The following is a 16,137-nucleotide window of genomic DNA, read 5'->3' as shown; positions in this document are numbered from 1 at the left end:
GTAGAGGTGTTTATTGTGGCCCCCAGATATTGGTGTATATGAGAGGGCTGGAGATGAGACTTGGTGTAGTTGATCGTGAACCCCAAGTTGTGTAATGTCTGAATGGTTTGATGAGTGTGTTGAACACACTGATTGAATGACTTGACTTTTATTAGCGAGTCGTCTAGATATGGGAAGACATGGATTTGTTGTCTTCTGAGATGTGCTGCTACTACTGCAAGGCACTTTGTGAACACTCTGGGTGCCGTTGTGACTCCGAATGGAAGGACTTTGAAATGATAGTGTTGGTCGTCCACCACAAACCTTAGATACCTTCTGTGAGAAGGATGTATGGAAATGTGGAAGTAGGCGTCCTTGAGATCTAGTGTGGCAAGGAAGTCGCCTTGTTACAGCAGCAGGGAGCACTTGTTGTAGAGTGATCATGTGAAAATGGTCTGAGTGTATATATAGGCTGAGGTGCCTGAGATCGAGTATTGGTCTTAGAGTACGGTCTTTTTTGGGTATTAGGAAGTACAGCGAGTAAACCCTTCCTTGATGTTGTAATGAACAATCTCTATTGCGTTCTTTTGAAGCAATGAGAGAACCTCTTGTTTTAGTAGCGCAAGATATTCTGAGGACATGGGATGCTGCCTGGGTGGTATATGTGGAGGGGTAGCTGTAAATTCTAGGCAGTAACCAAACTGGATAATTTGTCTCACCCACCTGTCTGTTGTGATGGCGTTCCAGACAGGTCGGAACTGTGCTAATCTCCCCCCGACTGGAGTGGAATTTTGTGGGGGGAGCGGAAGGAAGTCACTGTTTTGTGGTGGGAGATTTTGATTGTTATTACCTCAACCTCTATTGCGGTTTCCTCTGTATCCGCCTCTAAAATATCCTCTATTGGGGAATGTTTGTTTAGTGGCTTTAAAGGAAGCTGAATTGTCTGCTCCAATCTGTTTGGAGGCTCCTCTGTAGAAGGAGCGACGAAAGGAGCCTCGAATTTGTGTGGACTGTAAACCTCCCATGGATTTGGCAGTCTCAGTGTCTTTCTTCATTTTTTCTAGAGCAGTGTCCACAGCCGGGCCAAATAACTTGTTAGTTGAACGGCTGGTTAAGGATAGTGGTCTGGACCTCCTGCTTGAAACCGGAGATGCAGAGGCAGGCATGGCGCTTTTGAGCACACTGGTATTCATGGATCTAGAGGCAGTGTCTGCTGCATCAAGTGCACATTTTATTGATGCATTTGAAGGAATATGCTACTAACCAGTATGCATCTGTTCTTGGCATGTAGAGCTGCAGAGTTGTACACTTAGCAATAGATCGCCACCTGGTGTTGGGCTCGGATGATTGCAGGTTGTTGTCTTCTTGGAAGAAGTCTTTGTAGTCACGAGATAGGTGACTCCTCCCTTGGACAATACTGCGCATGGTCATCAACTCCATCCTCAGATTGTTTTTTTCGGCCACTGGGTTCGGATGAAAGTTTTCCACTCAGGCTAGAAAAGACTCTTTTCGGCATTTTCGAAGCGTGAAACTTTAGACAAACAACTTTCGACATCGAATAAACTTTTCGACATCACCAGCTACATCCCGGTGCGTCGACGTGGGCCGTTGGGCCTATCGGCGCCGTACGGCCTACGCCTCATGGACAGAACTCCATTCAAGAGATGCCCGGTATGTCGAGCAAAATTCCCTCATAGCGACCATGACGAGGTTTGCAACCTCCGTCTATCGCCGGAACACGACGAGTCGACCTGCACAGCCTGTGCCTCCTTCCGATCGAAGAAGACCATTCGGGATCGGAGGGCCCGTCGACCCGAGATGAGGAGATCAGCGCCAGCACCGAAGGCCATCTTTGAGGAGGAGATCGTCGAAGAAGACGTCTCCGAGGACGAGAACCCACTCGAAGATATCTCCGAGGACGGGGCTCCACTCGTCGCCGAGGAAGACTCGCCTGATCTCCAGATCATATCGGGAGCAGAGGACTCGGACGATTCGATTCAATCTCGACAACCCGTGAGTACCTCTGCCCCTGCATCCTTCGACACCGAAGGACTCTTTGGTACCGAAACTAGCACGCCCTTCGGCACCCAAAGACTCTTCGGCACCCAAACCTAAACAGACGTCCGTGCCGAAGCCAAAAACTGTAACGGACCCGAAAGCTTCGACTCCGAAACCATCCGGTTCCAAAAATAAAGAAGGGAAGCTAGATTCCGGCGCTGCAGGCCCAAAAAAACCTGTCTCCACGCCGAAATCTTCGATAACGGTACCAAAGACTCCAAGGCCTGATACAGACAAGCCTAAACCACCTTCGGCACCGAAGAAATTGCCACAGGACTCAATCACTCCTCCCAAGGCAAAAGACACTAAACAACCACTATCGGCACCGAAGAAATCGACGCCAAGGAAGATTATAGAAGAGGAAGATCTGTTTAGACCAGATCCTAAACAGAAAAAAGTCTATATTAATCCAAAAACTGGACATGTGGAAGCAATTCCTCATAAGAAAAGACCAGCAGACACACCACTTCCAACTGTGGTTCCTGCCAAAAAGGATTGTGCAACTTCTCCAATGCACCCTTCCTCTCCTTCACCTTCTTCCTCTCCTATCACTCCCTATATTGAGCCTATAACTTCTCCTGCTCAATCTCCTGCATCATCACACCACACTGATGAAGCGTATGACTTAGGTGGGGGTCTATTGCTAAGTGTACAATCTGCAGCTCATATGCCTCGAACATTAGTTTACCCTCTTGAATGAAATCATTTGCTTGTGTTTTATATTGGTCAGGCAAATGTTGTAGTAGGGTTTCCAACTGGTAGTAGTGGGCCCTATCATATCTTGTGAACAGTGCTTGGGTGTTAGCTATGCGCCAGTTATTAGCTGCTTGGGCAGCTATTCTTTTACCAGAAGCGTCTAACAACTTGGACTCTTTATCAGGGGGTGGCACTTTTCCTGTGTTTTGGGAGTTAGCGGGCTTTCTAGCATTAAAAACTACAATAGAATCTAAAGGCAGCTGTCCCTTAACGTAGGCAGGATCTGCGGGGGCAGGCTTATACTTTTCTCTATTCTAGGGTTTAGAATCCTGGCACGTACATGATCTTTAAACACATCGGGGGCATGCTGAATAACTCCTCTAATCATTGGCAATATTTGCACTGACTTTTGGGACTGCTCAAAGGTATCTAAGAGAAAGTCCTCTTCTGCCTCATCTGAGTGCATTGTGACACCATGATAGATGGCAGCCCTATTAATTAACTGTTCAAAACCAATATTGTCGTCTGGAGGAGATGGTTTTGAGGGGTATGTGTGTGGACTTGGGACGTCTGGTATGACTTGTGGGATAGGGTACTCCCAATCAGGTGGGTCAGTTGGGTAAGTGAAAGGGTCATCTGGGTCACCCCCTACCCCCATGTCGGCATCATCATCATGATGTGGAGGTGTATGAGGTGGAGAAAAATGAGGTGGGAAAGTGTGAATTAGAGGTGTAATAGGTTTAGGTAGAAGAAGTGGCTTAGAAGGAAGTATAGGAGCAGAAGGGTGCATAGGCGATGTGGCAGAGTCCTTCTTCTTTACAGGCACTGGATGAACAGGTGCTGTGTCTAACTTCCTCTTCCTATATGGTCCAGTAGTGGCATGTCCGGTCTCTGGATCAATATAAATATTTTTCTGTTTTGGATCGACTGGATCCGGATGAAAAAGTTCCTCTTCTTCAGAAACTGCTCTTGGCGCCGTTTTTTCAGTTCCGAGCGGGGTTGGGGTTTGTCTTTGTCTTTAGCCTTGGGAGGCGTGATCGAGTCCTTTGGCGTAGCTTTTGGCTCCGAGGATTTTGGTTTCGGAGCCGAAGCTGGTTTCTTCGGTATGGAAACGTTCGATGCCAGTTTGTCTACGGGATTTGGATTTTCCGGGCCCGGTTTGTCTTTCGAAGTGGATGGCTTCGGAACAGATTTCGGAGCCGGGACTTCTTTTGGTTTCGGTGCCGAAGGTGCTGGTGGGCTTTTCGATCTGCTTCGGAGCCGGGCTCGAAGGCGGGGCTTCTGAAGTATGTTTTCAGTCGCGACTGGGCCCAGCAGGCGGAGTCTTGACCTTTGCCTTTGATTTTAGTGGTGGGGTTGGGGTGGGGGCAGTATTACTCCTTCTTTGACCAGGAGTGATGGAGCCATCTGAGTAGTCTGCCTTCGACACGATTTCGAGATCTTCGGAATCTTCTGGGACATCTGGGCCTTCGCCGAAGATGTCCACCGGTTCCGGAGCTGATTTCTGCATGATGTGTCTTCTGGCCCTACGATCTCGAATGGCCTTCTTTGATCGAAAGGATGTGCAGGCTGGACAGCTGGACTCGTGTTCAGGTGATAAGTACAAGTTGTAGACCTTGTGATGGTCACTGCGGACATTTTGCTCCACACTGGGGGCAGTTCTTGAATGGAGTCCTTTCCATGAGCTGTAGGCCTCACGGCGTGGATAGGCCCAACGGCCCGTGTCGACGACGGGAATCAAGCCGATGAAGTCGCGTCGAAGGTCGAGATGTTTGGAAGTTGATCTGGAAAGTTTAAGGACTTTTTTTGCGTCGAAATACTTTAGAAAGTAGATTTCGAACCGGAGCGGAAAAGTTACATCCGAACCAAATGGCTGAAAAAAACAATCTCCGGATCTCCGTCAGATCCATGCCCACACCACATCTTCAACAAAGCCAGCACATCCATCGCACTCCATCTCCAGGAAGTCATCAACACCTCCTTCGAGACAGCAACCTTCCCGGAGAGCTGGAAGCACGCCGAGATCAACGCCTTGCTCAAGAAACCCAAGGTGGACCGCAAGTACCTCAAGAACTTCCGGCCAATCTCCCTGCTCCCGTTCCCGGCAAAGGTAATCGAGAAGACCGTCAACAAACAACTGACCCGCTACCTCAAGGAGAACAACATCCTGGAGCCTTCCCAGTCCGGGTTCCGCAGCAACCACAGCACCGAGACTGCCCTCGTCGCCGCCACCGATGACATCAAGTCCCTGCTGGACAACGGAGAAACGGCGCCCCTCATCCTCCTGGACCTGTCAGCCGCCTTCGACCCGGTCTGTCACCACACACTATGAACACGCCTCCACAACGCTGGGATCCAAGAGAAGGCCCTGGACTGGACCACCTCCTTCCTCTCCGGCAGAACACAGAGCGTCCGCCTTCCCCCCTTCCGCTCCGAAGCCACCGAGATCTGCGGCGTACCCCAGGGCTCATCCCTCAGCCCAACTCTGTTTAACATCTACATGGCACCGCTCGCCCACGTCGCCCATCGGTACGACTTAAACATCCTCTCCTATGCCGATGACACCCAGCTGTTACTCTCCCTCACCAAGGACCCCCACACCGCCAAAACCAACCTTCACGAAGGAATGAAGGGCGTTGCTGAATGGATGAGGAACAGCCGACTGAAGCTGAACTCGGACAAGACGGAGGTCCTCATCCTCGGTTCCAATCCTTCGGCCTGGGACGACTCCTGGTGGCCGACCGCACTAGGAACCGCTCCAACACCCACCGACCACGCACGCAACCTAGGGGTCATCCTCGACTCCACCCTCTCCATGACTAAACAGGTCAACGCCGTCTCCTCCTCCTGCTTCAACACCCTCCGCATGCTCCGTAGGATCTACAAGTGGATCCCCACTGAAACGAGAAGAACCGTCACCCAGGCCCTTGTCAGCAGCAGGTTGGACTATGGAAACGCCCTCTACGCAGGAGCCTCGGCCAAACTCCTGAGACGGCTCCAACGCATCCAGAACGCCTCTGCACGCCTGACCCTCGACATCCCTCGCCGCAGCCACATCACACCCCACCTGAGAGACCTGCACTGGCGCCCAGTCAGCAAGAGGATAACCTTCAAGCTCCTCACCCACGCACACAAGGCACTCCACAACACCGGACCAACGTACCTCGACAGACGACTCAGCTTCTACACCCCCACCCACCAGCTCCGCTCTGCCGACCTCGCCCTCACTACAGTCCCCCGCTTCCGAAGAGCGACCTCAGGCGGCAGATCGTTCTCCCACCTCGCCGCCAAGACCTGGAACACTCTCCCCATCCACCTACAGCAGACCCAAGACCTGCTGACCTTCAGAAAACTCCTCAAGACCTGGCTTTTCGAGCAGTAGCAGCATTCCCCACCCCAGCGCCTTGAGACCCTCACGGGTGAGTAGTGCGCTTTACAAATGATATGATTGATTGATTGATTGATTGATTGATTTATCTAAGGATGGAGTCGATGCCCATGCGCACTATTGTTCAAGGGAGGAGTCACCTATCTCGTGACTACAAAGACTTCTTCCACGACAACAACAACCTGCAAACATCCGAGCCCAACACCACATGGCAATCTAATGCTAAGTGTGAGATCTGCAGCGAATATGCCTTGAACCAGTATGTTCTGTGGCATAATTGCTTGACTCCCATCATACCTTTACCTGCGTCAGAAAAATGAGGGTAGTCCTTTTTTCTTTGTTCACCATCGTCCTATGATTTATTTATTTATTTATTAGCTAGGAGCTTAAAGGGTAGAATAAAACATCATGGAAAGGATGGGAGGCATTGCTTAATAAAGGGGGAAGGGAGGAATTTTATAAACACACATGTAAAAATATTGCATATTCTTTAGTGAGAGTTTAAATACCACTATTGGCAGTTAGTATACCTTCCGTTCAATTAGAGGACCTGAAGTTTGCATAGTGCAAACACTACTTAATAGTAAAAGTAAAGTGGTTTTCTGCTACGTTCTGACCAATTAAAAAAGCACTGTTTAGAGAACATTGACAAATGCAAAAACAACAGTTGATGGACAGAATGCACAATAATGTCATACATTCGCCCTAGTACAGAGATCTGGGCCTAAATCCATCGTTTTCTTGCTCACCATGCCATACCAGTTTGAACCCAGTCATATGCAAATCAGTCTTGACCATGTGCCCCATGGGAACAGTCCAGCCCGAACTGCCAAGGGGGTGGTGTGGTGAGCAAAAAAACGATGGATTTAGGCCCAGATCTCTGTACTGGGGTGAATGTATGACATTGTTTTGCATTCTGTCCATCAACTGTTTTTGCATTTGTCACCCCGAGTGGGATGGGTATGCTCAGACGTGAGTCCCATGCTCTCCACGATACTGGAGTCAAGATATCCTGGCTGAAGACGGCTGATAGCCAGAAACCGGTCCTAGGATGCTTGATTCCGGTCCAGGGAAGACATGGCTTGGCAGTTCGGGCTGGACTGTTCCCATGAGGCACAGGGTCAAGGCTGATTCGCATATGACTATGTCTGAACTGGGGTGGTGTGTGGAGCAAAAAAACGATGGATTTAGGCCCAGATCTCTGTACTGGGGTGAATGTATGACATTGTTCTGTATTCTGTCCATCAACTGTTGTTTTTGTAGATAACCTTAAGGCCCATCTAAAAATTGCTGAACATGGACCAAAGTGTGAGGGGACTTTCTACTGCAACATCACTTCATTTGTGTATTTGGGGTGTGCCTGTGTGCATGTTGTATGTTGTATGTGTGCCTGCAACTGGGGGATCTTTGCAGGGCCAATGAAAGGGTGGATATGTATGTGTGAATAGGAGGATTTGTGTGCAGGCATCTGCTTTGGGTGATATCTGTGTATCCATATGTTTACCATTGTGTAGATTTAAAGATTTTCTATTTGGATGGCAGTATGTAGGTATGTGGATGTTGTTTTATGTATACATGTGTCTGTGTGGAAGGGTAAAGTGTCTGTGTGGAGGGTTTCTGGACTGAAAAGACCTTTGCATGTTGATGGAAGTGTGTTTATTTAGGTTATTAAGTAGCTGACTTTATTGCGAGTCTCTGTGTTTAGGGTCTTTATTTATATTCAAACACCATGTGTACATAATATACCAGCACATCAACACACAGTATTGCTACAAGCATCTTCTGTTTTACATTTTCAATGCCACAGAAACCCTACCTCTCCATGCACCTTGTAGCCTTTCTTTTAATGACTGCTGTTCTAACTTTTAACTTCTGCTTGACAATATTGCTGCCTCTTATGACCTTTCTGCAGAGCCCCTTTACCAAGTGAGAATTTTGACAACATCAGTATTGGGAGAACATACAAATGTAATCACTTTTAGGTCAAGAGTGCTATGAAGTGTCATAGAAATTCATGAAGATATGGACAAAAAACGTTCTAATGATTCCACCCATTTCTTATTTAGGTCTCCACTTCGAGACAGCTTTAGTTGTCTATTGTCCAAATAACAATGTCCGCAATACTAGAAACAAAGAGTGTGCTTTAGATTAGCCCCTTGCTCATGACTGAATGGCTTTCTTGTCTATGTTGCCTACAGACCATTTGCCTTTTTCTATTTTATGCCATGCCATGCACATACTGTACATTTTTGAATTTACCATTTCAAGATAGCAGTTTGCCATATTGGAGGGGAGTGGGCATATTACAAATAAACAAAAAAGCTGCTGTATTCATCTTGTAATTATTTTTCTTAGAGAGAAAGGAGAATCATTCAAAAATAACCATCATCCCTACACACGAATATGTGGAGACCATGTTTAAATGATTCTTTCTATTTCTTTAATAAAAAATCATCACAAGATGGCTGTCATACAAATGTCAGGCGATACAAAAGGGGATGATGGAAGGAGCGCTTGAGCAAATCAAACACTCACCCCCGTCAGCTGATCTGGGTTGAATCCATCACCATTCTTTAGCTCACTCCGCCACCCAAGTTCAGACATGGCCATATGCAAATCAGTCTGACCCGGTACCTCATGGGAACAGTCCAGCCCGAACTGCCAAGCCATGTCTTTCCTGGACCGGAAACAAGCATCCTGGGACCGGTTTCGGATCCATAATCCTCATCAGCCAGGCTATCTTGAATATAGTGGCAACGTGAGCAAGGGACTCACGTCTGAGCAAACCCTGCCAACTTAGGGCGAACAAAGCTTTGAGAAGGCAGCAGATACCAGTTGTCGAGGTGGCCTCCTCATCAGGTGGAGATAGATTCGGCATTAAAGGTCCAGGAACCTGCATGGACTGTGGTGCTGGAGGCAGAGTCAAAACCAGAGTCATTGTGACTGGCTCCGAGGGACAAAATGGTGCTGTGAGCAAACCCACCGGTAGTACATCTGGAAGGCCTCTCAGCTCCTTGGGGACCAAAGGTGCACAAGACGGAGTTGGCAAAGAAACTCGGTTGTACCGGAACCAGTTGCGGGATTGGCTCCGAAGTTGACTGACTCCGGATGTGAGATAGAGAGCCATGGTGCCAGCCCTCGCTTTCTCGGGTTAACGAGGGTGGCGAGTGGGGGCCATGTCCCACTTAAATCTTTTATGCTTCTACAATTTACCAGAAAATGTTGATTTCCGCAAATATCTGGAACGGCTTAGTCGAATCCTGGATTGAGAATGCGGCAAAACTTTCGACTTGGACCGGTCTCAAGGTGTCTTGTGTTCGACGCACAGTTACTGCAAGCCTTAGAGTCGTAATTCAACCCAAGGCACCACAGGCACATCTGATGGAGATCTGCCACAGACATTTGTTTGTGACTGCTCCTACAAGCTTTAAAAACTTTTGCTTTTGGGGGTGACATTCCCAAGCACACTGTAAAATGTGAACATTTCTGAGGAAAATGCCTCAGAGTCAAGAGAGCCTCAGGTTCCCGTCTTGTGGCATGGAAAGAAAATAACTTGCGTGTGGGAGTGGCACCTATCTAGGCCCTGCACATCATTTGCGGAGGAGAAAGGTGTCAGTGCACAGCTGCATGGCGCTACCTACCAGTGCACAGAAATACAGCTGTAAAGCTATCAGATCCAGTCTGATGCCTGGGAAATATTCTAAAGGTGAGGAACCTGCAGCTAAAAGTCTCTCTCAAAAATTGAAATCAATAACAAGTGGTGCTTGGCCACACAAAATATACCACCTTAACTACAATAGAACATACTTTTTTTGTGCGGTAGCAGTGGAATTGTGTCATATAATTACACATAGAATTGAATTTCTGTTATGTAGAAACTGAACTTGGTTACCCATACCCAGCATGGATACCAACTGAGGATAGCAGTCGCTTTGCCTGATTTGGGATTTGTTACTCTTGGTATTGCACCTGCTAGTTATGATCCCACATATCATGAAGAAAACAAAATGATTAGTCAGAAATTAGGCAAAGCTCTAAGAACCACATTTGCATTGTCTACTGTCCATTCGTTGTCTTCCCCACAATCAAACATCAGCAATAGGAGGGAAATGAGAGCCTAAAGAAGAGCCAACAAGTCAACTCTCTGATCTCATGGATAGCCAAGAGCTGTGTAATATCTTGCTGCTAATTCTGGCATTCAGGGCAATCGAGATCCACGATTTTCAGCAAAGGTATGTACACTTAATTAATCCATGCACTGGTTGGCCCAGGCAAAGCAAGCCTCGGTGTGCTAACCAAATATACATATTTTAACCAATTTCCATCAAGTGAAGGATGGCATTCCAAAATGTCAACACAGTTAGAGATAAGGGGTTGGAGGAGCACTCCTATTTATACTGGCTTTCTCAAAATATTTAAACGCAAATGGATTGCTTTGTGGTGCTACAGCGCTACACGTGCTGTCAGTCCAAGTGTTTGATCAAAAGAGGTACTGTTACAAGTATGGTAACTTGTATGCACTGTTCATTGGGTTGTAGTCAAACCCATACATTTAGTACAAATGTGTCCTGCTAAAGAAATACTCAACACTAATAATCATTTATACATGAATAACATTCTTATTTGTCATGTCTTAGTCATAGTCATAGTCATAACCACAACAAAAGCATGAACATAAATAAACATTCAATACATAATTCAATATGTTGCTATTATGTTAACAATTCTACTATTAAATTCATAGCTCATAAGAGACTGTAGTGCAACATTCATTTAAATGCCCGATGCATTTCGGGACGTTTCAGTCCCTTCCTCAGGGGCCAATATACAAAGGAAAAGGTACACTTGTGAACTCATTAACAAATATTCTATGATTCCACATCAGCAACATTACCCAGTCACCTGTGTTCTGAATCACTGTTACAACTCATGAGACACCATTGTGTCCAAGAGTACAAACACCATGACTTGCCCAGAATGTCAAAGGTAAGTGTGTGTTAATCAAAACCGTGTATCAAAGAATGGGGAGTAATATAGTGCATGAACACCCGGTGTGCTAATAGAACATCAAAAGAGGTCTGATGGATAATAAAATACCTTGTGGATAAACTCTGTAACGCTCCAACGTGGTGCTCTTTTGTCCTGCCCTATATGAAGAAAAAATCTGTATGAACTACTGAGCCCTGGAACACTGGTATGTACGAAGTATGCAATAGCCTACGATGGCTCACCTGAAGGTTAAAGGTATGAACTCCTTAGATGGACACCGTTAAAACACCAAGTATCCGAGGCTAAAGCAAATAGAGAACAGCTCAACTTAACTTGCAGCAATGGAAACAAGAAATGCTGGTGTTATCCCAGTGTGATGGACACACGCTTACCTGACAGATTTATAGATGCCTTGCGTGATATCAAGTAGAACTGATTTGAAAGAAGAAGTCCTATAAACGAAACAATACAAACTTGAAATGTAGAACCGACTACCGAATTCTCTAAAAGATAGATCACCTCCGTATAATTGCTTACCGTCGAGACCACCGCTCCGTTGTAGCTTGCTAATACCTAGTTCCTACGTTCGTCGTATACCGAGGTGCACGCAGAGTTATTTACCCTCTGTCATGAAGATAAAAATAGGACTGTGCGAGCCTGACTGGGTCAGCCATCTTATCGTGGGAAATAAGTAGCCTCTGGCTGGTGGTATGTTGTTGATAATGTGAATACTATGCGGATAAACGCCAGTATTGTCCCTAGGAGGTCCATCTGATATCTAAGAATGGGTCTCATGAATAAAATAAAGGCTATTCGTATTCAGAGAGATGAAAACAAATGGGAGATAAAAAACTGTTGTGAAATGCACGAATGTGCACTGCTGTGAATCTATGAATAACTTGAAAGAGGTGATCCTATAGCAAAAAAGAAGCGCTATATGACTGCCACATGTTTAACAAATCACGAAGCTGCAATGTCAGCCTTTGATCAAGTACTACAACTCGATGAATTATAAAGAAACGAAAGCATGATTGCAAGCCTTTAGGAAAAATACATATTGCTGAAAATGGCGGGGCCATACTTTATAAGTGACCTGTGTTTAAACTAACTCACAGTGACCACACCTTTATTATTGTATTGCTGTTATATATGGCTCACCTGCTCCAGTTTCTGATGTCGTTTTTGTAACTCAATCTCAAAGTCCGATTTCTTTTTCTGTGCCTCCTCTTCTTTGTGTTGTTTTACCACCTGGTCTCGTTTCCGCTTCTCCATCACTTTTTGTAATTCAGGTTTGTTCTGAGGTGCAATGCCCCTAAAAATAAGGAAACCATGAGTGAGATTACTAATGGTCGTTAAAAAACGGAAAGTTTTAATAATGCAACACAACAGAGGCAAATAAAAGCAGAAACAGCATTCCAGAAAAATACATTTGGAAGGTAAACAGCAATTACTGTAGATAATAAAACGACAAATATGAACATTGCCGGCGCCATCTTGCGTAGCGAAGGCCTTTACGTGCGCGTAAGCAGCAACCATTTTAGACATCGCAGCCATTTCATACTCTGCTGGTCACCTGTGAGCCACCCCGACCTCGCTATCATCCCCCGCGCTCTGACCAAGCCTGAACACATGTACCAGGGTCGTAAAACCTTGTCAGCATGACAATGCTCCGGAGTCACTTCCCGCACCAAACCCACTTGTCCTTTCATCCTCCACGCACGGGCAGGCCCCTTTGATAAACCTCCTTTACTGCACCTGGCCACTCAATCCGGTCCCAGGCACTAACCGACCCCTGTGGACTTAGTTTATTACCCACGTACATACGGCAGAACTTGCTTCACCACCAAAGGGGCCAGAATTTAATCAGTGACACAACCCCTTAGATCTGACCGACTCCACATGTTTTACATCCTGTCGGAATGTCCAGCTGCGGGATAGCGATCATCTGTTAGATCTGGGTGGAAGGACGATTGCTGCGGGGTTTGTGTGGGAACTAGCTTGAGGCGGGGATTCCAAGGATGTTTGACTATGCAATAAACTGATGCCAGGAATGTTTGACCATGTAATAAACTGACGAAAAAGGCATATAAAAGGCCATGCCACAGAGATGCAGTTAGAGCACCTCCTGACAATAGCCCTGGTGTCTGATGTGATGTGTTCTCCTCTAGAGAAATAAACCTGTTCTTCGCCTTCCAATTTCCAGCACCTGCCTCGTTATTTTGATCGCTAATATTAAGGTGAATTAGAGGTGGTTTGAACTAAGCGGCATCGAAAGTCTGGGGAGTCTCGCTGCTTTTCATCAATTGGCGCACCAACATCGGGGCCCATCAGCGACACGTGGGTCCGGTGAGAGAGGTCCTAACGACGGAGTGAACATCTAAACGATCGGGAAGTGCACCAGCCTGAAAGAGACCCTCGTCTGGCGGCCGATCAACTGAACTTCACCAGTTCCGAACGGACTTCTCTCGAGTGACCTGCGGTCCTGACTGGGACCTTACAGGAACGCCGCCTTGTTACAGTGAGAGGACAAACGGGCGCTGGAAGGGGACGACGACGAAACTGTCCATAACGGCCCGGGTAAGGTTGTGATATACGACAAAACAGATTGTCTGATTGTATTGAAATTGTTTGCTCGAATACTAGTATTCCGCTCTTTGAAGTTATTGGTAGTAATTGAGACATTCCCTGCTTGCAAACAACGTAGAATAGGAATAGGAATATTTGCTGTTTGCAGGCAGTGAAAGGCAGGTAGTGAGGACCTTTGTCCACGACCTATTGAGATATTTATATTGACCGCTTGTACATCATGCCTGTCTTCTCAAAATTGTTCGATTGTTTTGGACCGGACCATTTGTTAGAGGTCAGTCATCCAGCACCGCCGGAAGGCACCCCTAACAAGGACATGTATGTTAAATATGGAGTAGCCATCGTTGCTTATAGCAAACTATGGCACAAATACACTAGAAAGGACCGGGTAAATCAGTGGCCACTGACGGGATCTTTTGATCTCGCTAAAATAGAAATCTCAGAAATAGTGCTCCACAAAAAGAAAGCTACGCCAGCCATGCTTGACAACTTCGGTCTGTGGCAAAAAGAAGCAACCCAACGAAAGAGAAGAAACAAAGCTAGACTAGATAAAGAGATGCGAACAGCAGCTCACCAAGCTTGTAAAAAGTTAGAAGAAGATATAAAAGAAAGAGAGACTGATAGAAAAGAACAAGAGTCAAAGATTTTAGGTCAATATCCGGTTAGAACGTCCTCGACTCGTTACCAACTAAACAGAAAGTAGATGATGATTTGTTATTAGGCCCTCCGATCATCTACATGCCACCTCCTTATGCCACAACTCATCCTGTAGTACGACGTCAGGAATCCCAAAGCGTAGTTGAAGGCAGCACCATTGCCTTGACTCCCATAGCCTCAGCACCAACAGAGTCTCTTGTGCCTAATGCCTCATCAAAAGGCGGGTCAGTAGAAGCTGAATCAAAAGAGAAAGGGTTGCCGAGAATCCCACGAATAAGTAAAGACGAACAAGCAGGTATCGATAAAATAGTTAAAACGCTCGTAGATCGGAAAGAGACCGAAGAGTATATTACCGACATATGCAACTCCTATGTCGAAAACCATAAACGACACTTCATTGTACGCCTCTGTTATCACACACTCACTGCTTACGAGGTAAAGTACAGAGAAGTAGGGCCAGAGCGACTAATGGCTCTTTATAGAAAGGTAGATACGGGAGATGAAAATAACTGTGATGTAGCGGAACTCTTCTCGTACACACTAGAGGTATTCCGCCATCTCATACAACAAGGACGGGTAGTTAAGGATAAGACATGTACCATGACAGAGCCCCCGATAGAAAAACCGGATACCATGATGCCAATAAAAGAAGCTGCCCCTTATTGGGTTCCCCCTAGAGGACAAGAGACCAATGATGACATAAACCACCAGGATGCAAAGGGCAGGGTGGTCTACAATTGGGTATATCAGCCATGGGACAGACAAGACATCCTGACGTTCCGTAAATCCCTTCCCGATTTGCGAAAGAATCCAACGGCTACAGAGTTAGGTATCGCTCTAGGATCAACCATTATGACACTCGCCGATATCGATTTGTTCTTTGGGCTATTCTGCCAGCGGATGTGTGGAAACAAATTAGGAAAGTAGACCAGACAGAGCTGCTCGGCCATACCTGGGAGCAACTCGATGTTTTAGATAAACAGCGAAACCCCGGGCAGAAACCAGTAAAAGCCATATTAGACCTTCCTGACAAAATAGTACAGAGAGTCAAAACTATGATCCCGGAGAAAAAGATCGACTGGTCCATTGTAACCGCATGCCGCCAGAAACAACAAGAGGACGTCTCGGAGTATTTCTCCAGATTTGAAACAGTGTTCTCCGATTACAGCAGACAAGACATGTCCACCACAATCGGACACCACTTGTTTGTCCAAAATTATGTCAAGGGACTGGTACCAGAAGCATCACAAAAACTGCAGACCAGCGAAAGCAACAGGGCAGCCTCTAAACCAGCGGCCATCCGCCAGATGGCCCAGTACCATGAACACCAGAAAAATGAGATTGATAGAGCCACAGAAAGGAAGAAGAAAGACTTGAAAGAAAGGGTAATGATAGCGCAGCTCCAAGTAGTGAATACAGGAAGGGAGCAATATAAGGGAGCATACCAACAGAATACCCCTAGGCCGCAACCGCCTAGAAGTAATTCATCGACGCCATATACAGGACGCCAGGACTTAGGACAGGATCAATGCGCATTTTGCAAAGAATACGGACACTGGAAATCCCAATGCCCAGCCTTATCAGGAGCTAGTAGGGGCAGAGGGATAAGGGAAATAACAAATGAACAGAGAGGAAGAAGGCCAGGAAGAGCGAACACATTTGACCGCCTTAGACAGAACCAGTGTCAACAGACAGATTACGACAACATGTATGACTTTGCATAGGACAGCCAGGGGCAAGGGAGGGATCCAGTCGAGCTCTATGTTAATCAGCAAGGCCCTTAT

General features: G+C 46.5%; 1 protein-coding gene across 3 annotated transcripts in view; it reads right to left on the bottom strand.

Moving 5' to 3' along the window:
- The window catches only part of FAM107B (family with sequence similarity 107 member B), a 259,298-nt gene that overhangs the window by 16,301 nt on the left and 226,860 nt on the right, over positions 1–16,137 (bottom strand). For all 3 annotated transcript variants that reach the window (XM_078674202.1, XM_078674203.1, XM_078674201.1), the window contains one exon: positions 12,269–12,422. In XM_078674202.1, the coding sequence (XP_078530328.1) occupies positions 12,269–12,422 (154 nt within the window). The remainder of the gene's footprint in view (positions 1–12,268; positions 12,423–16,137) is intronic.

The sequence above is a fragment of the Lissotriton helveticus genome, chromosome 1_1, assembly GCF_964261635.1.
Source record: "Lissotriton helveticus chromosome 1_1, aLisHel1.1, whole genome shotgun sequence".
NCBI lineage: Eukaryota > Metazoa > Chordata > Amphibia > Caudata > Salamandridae > Lissotriton > Lissotriton helveticus.
The sequence above is the reverse complement of the archived record's forward strand: the minus strand, read 5'-3'. Positions and strand labels throughout refer to the sequence as shown.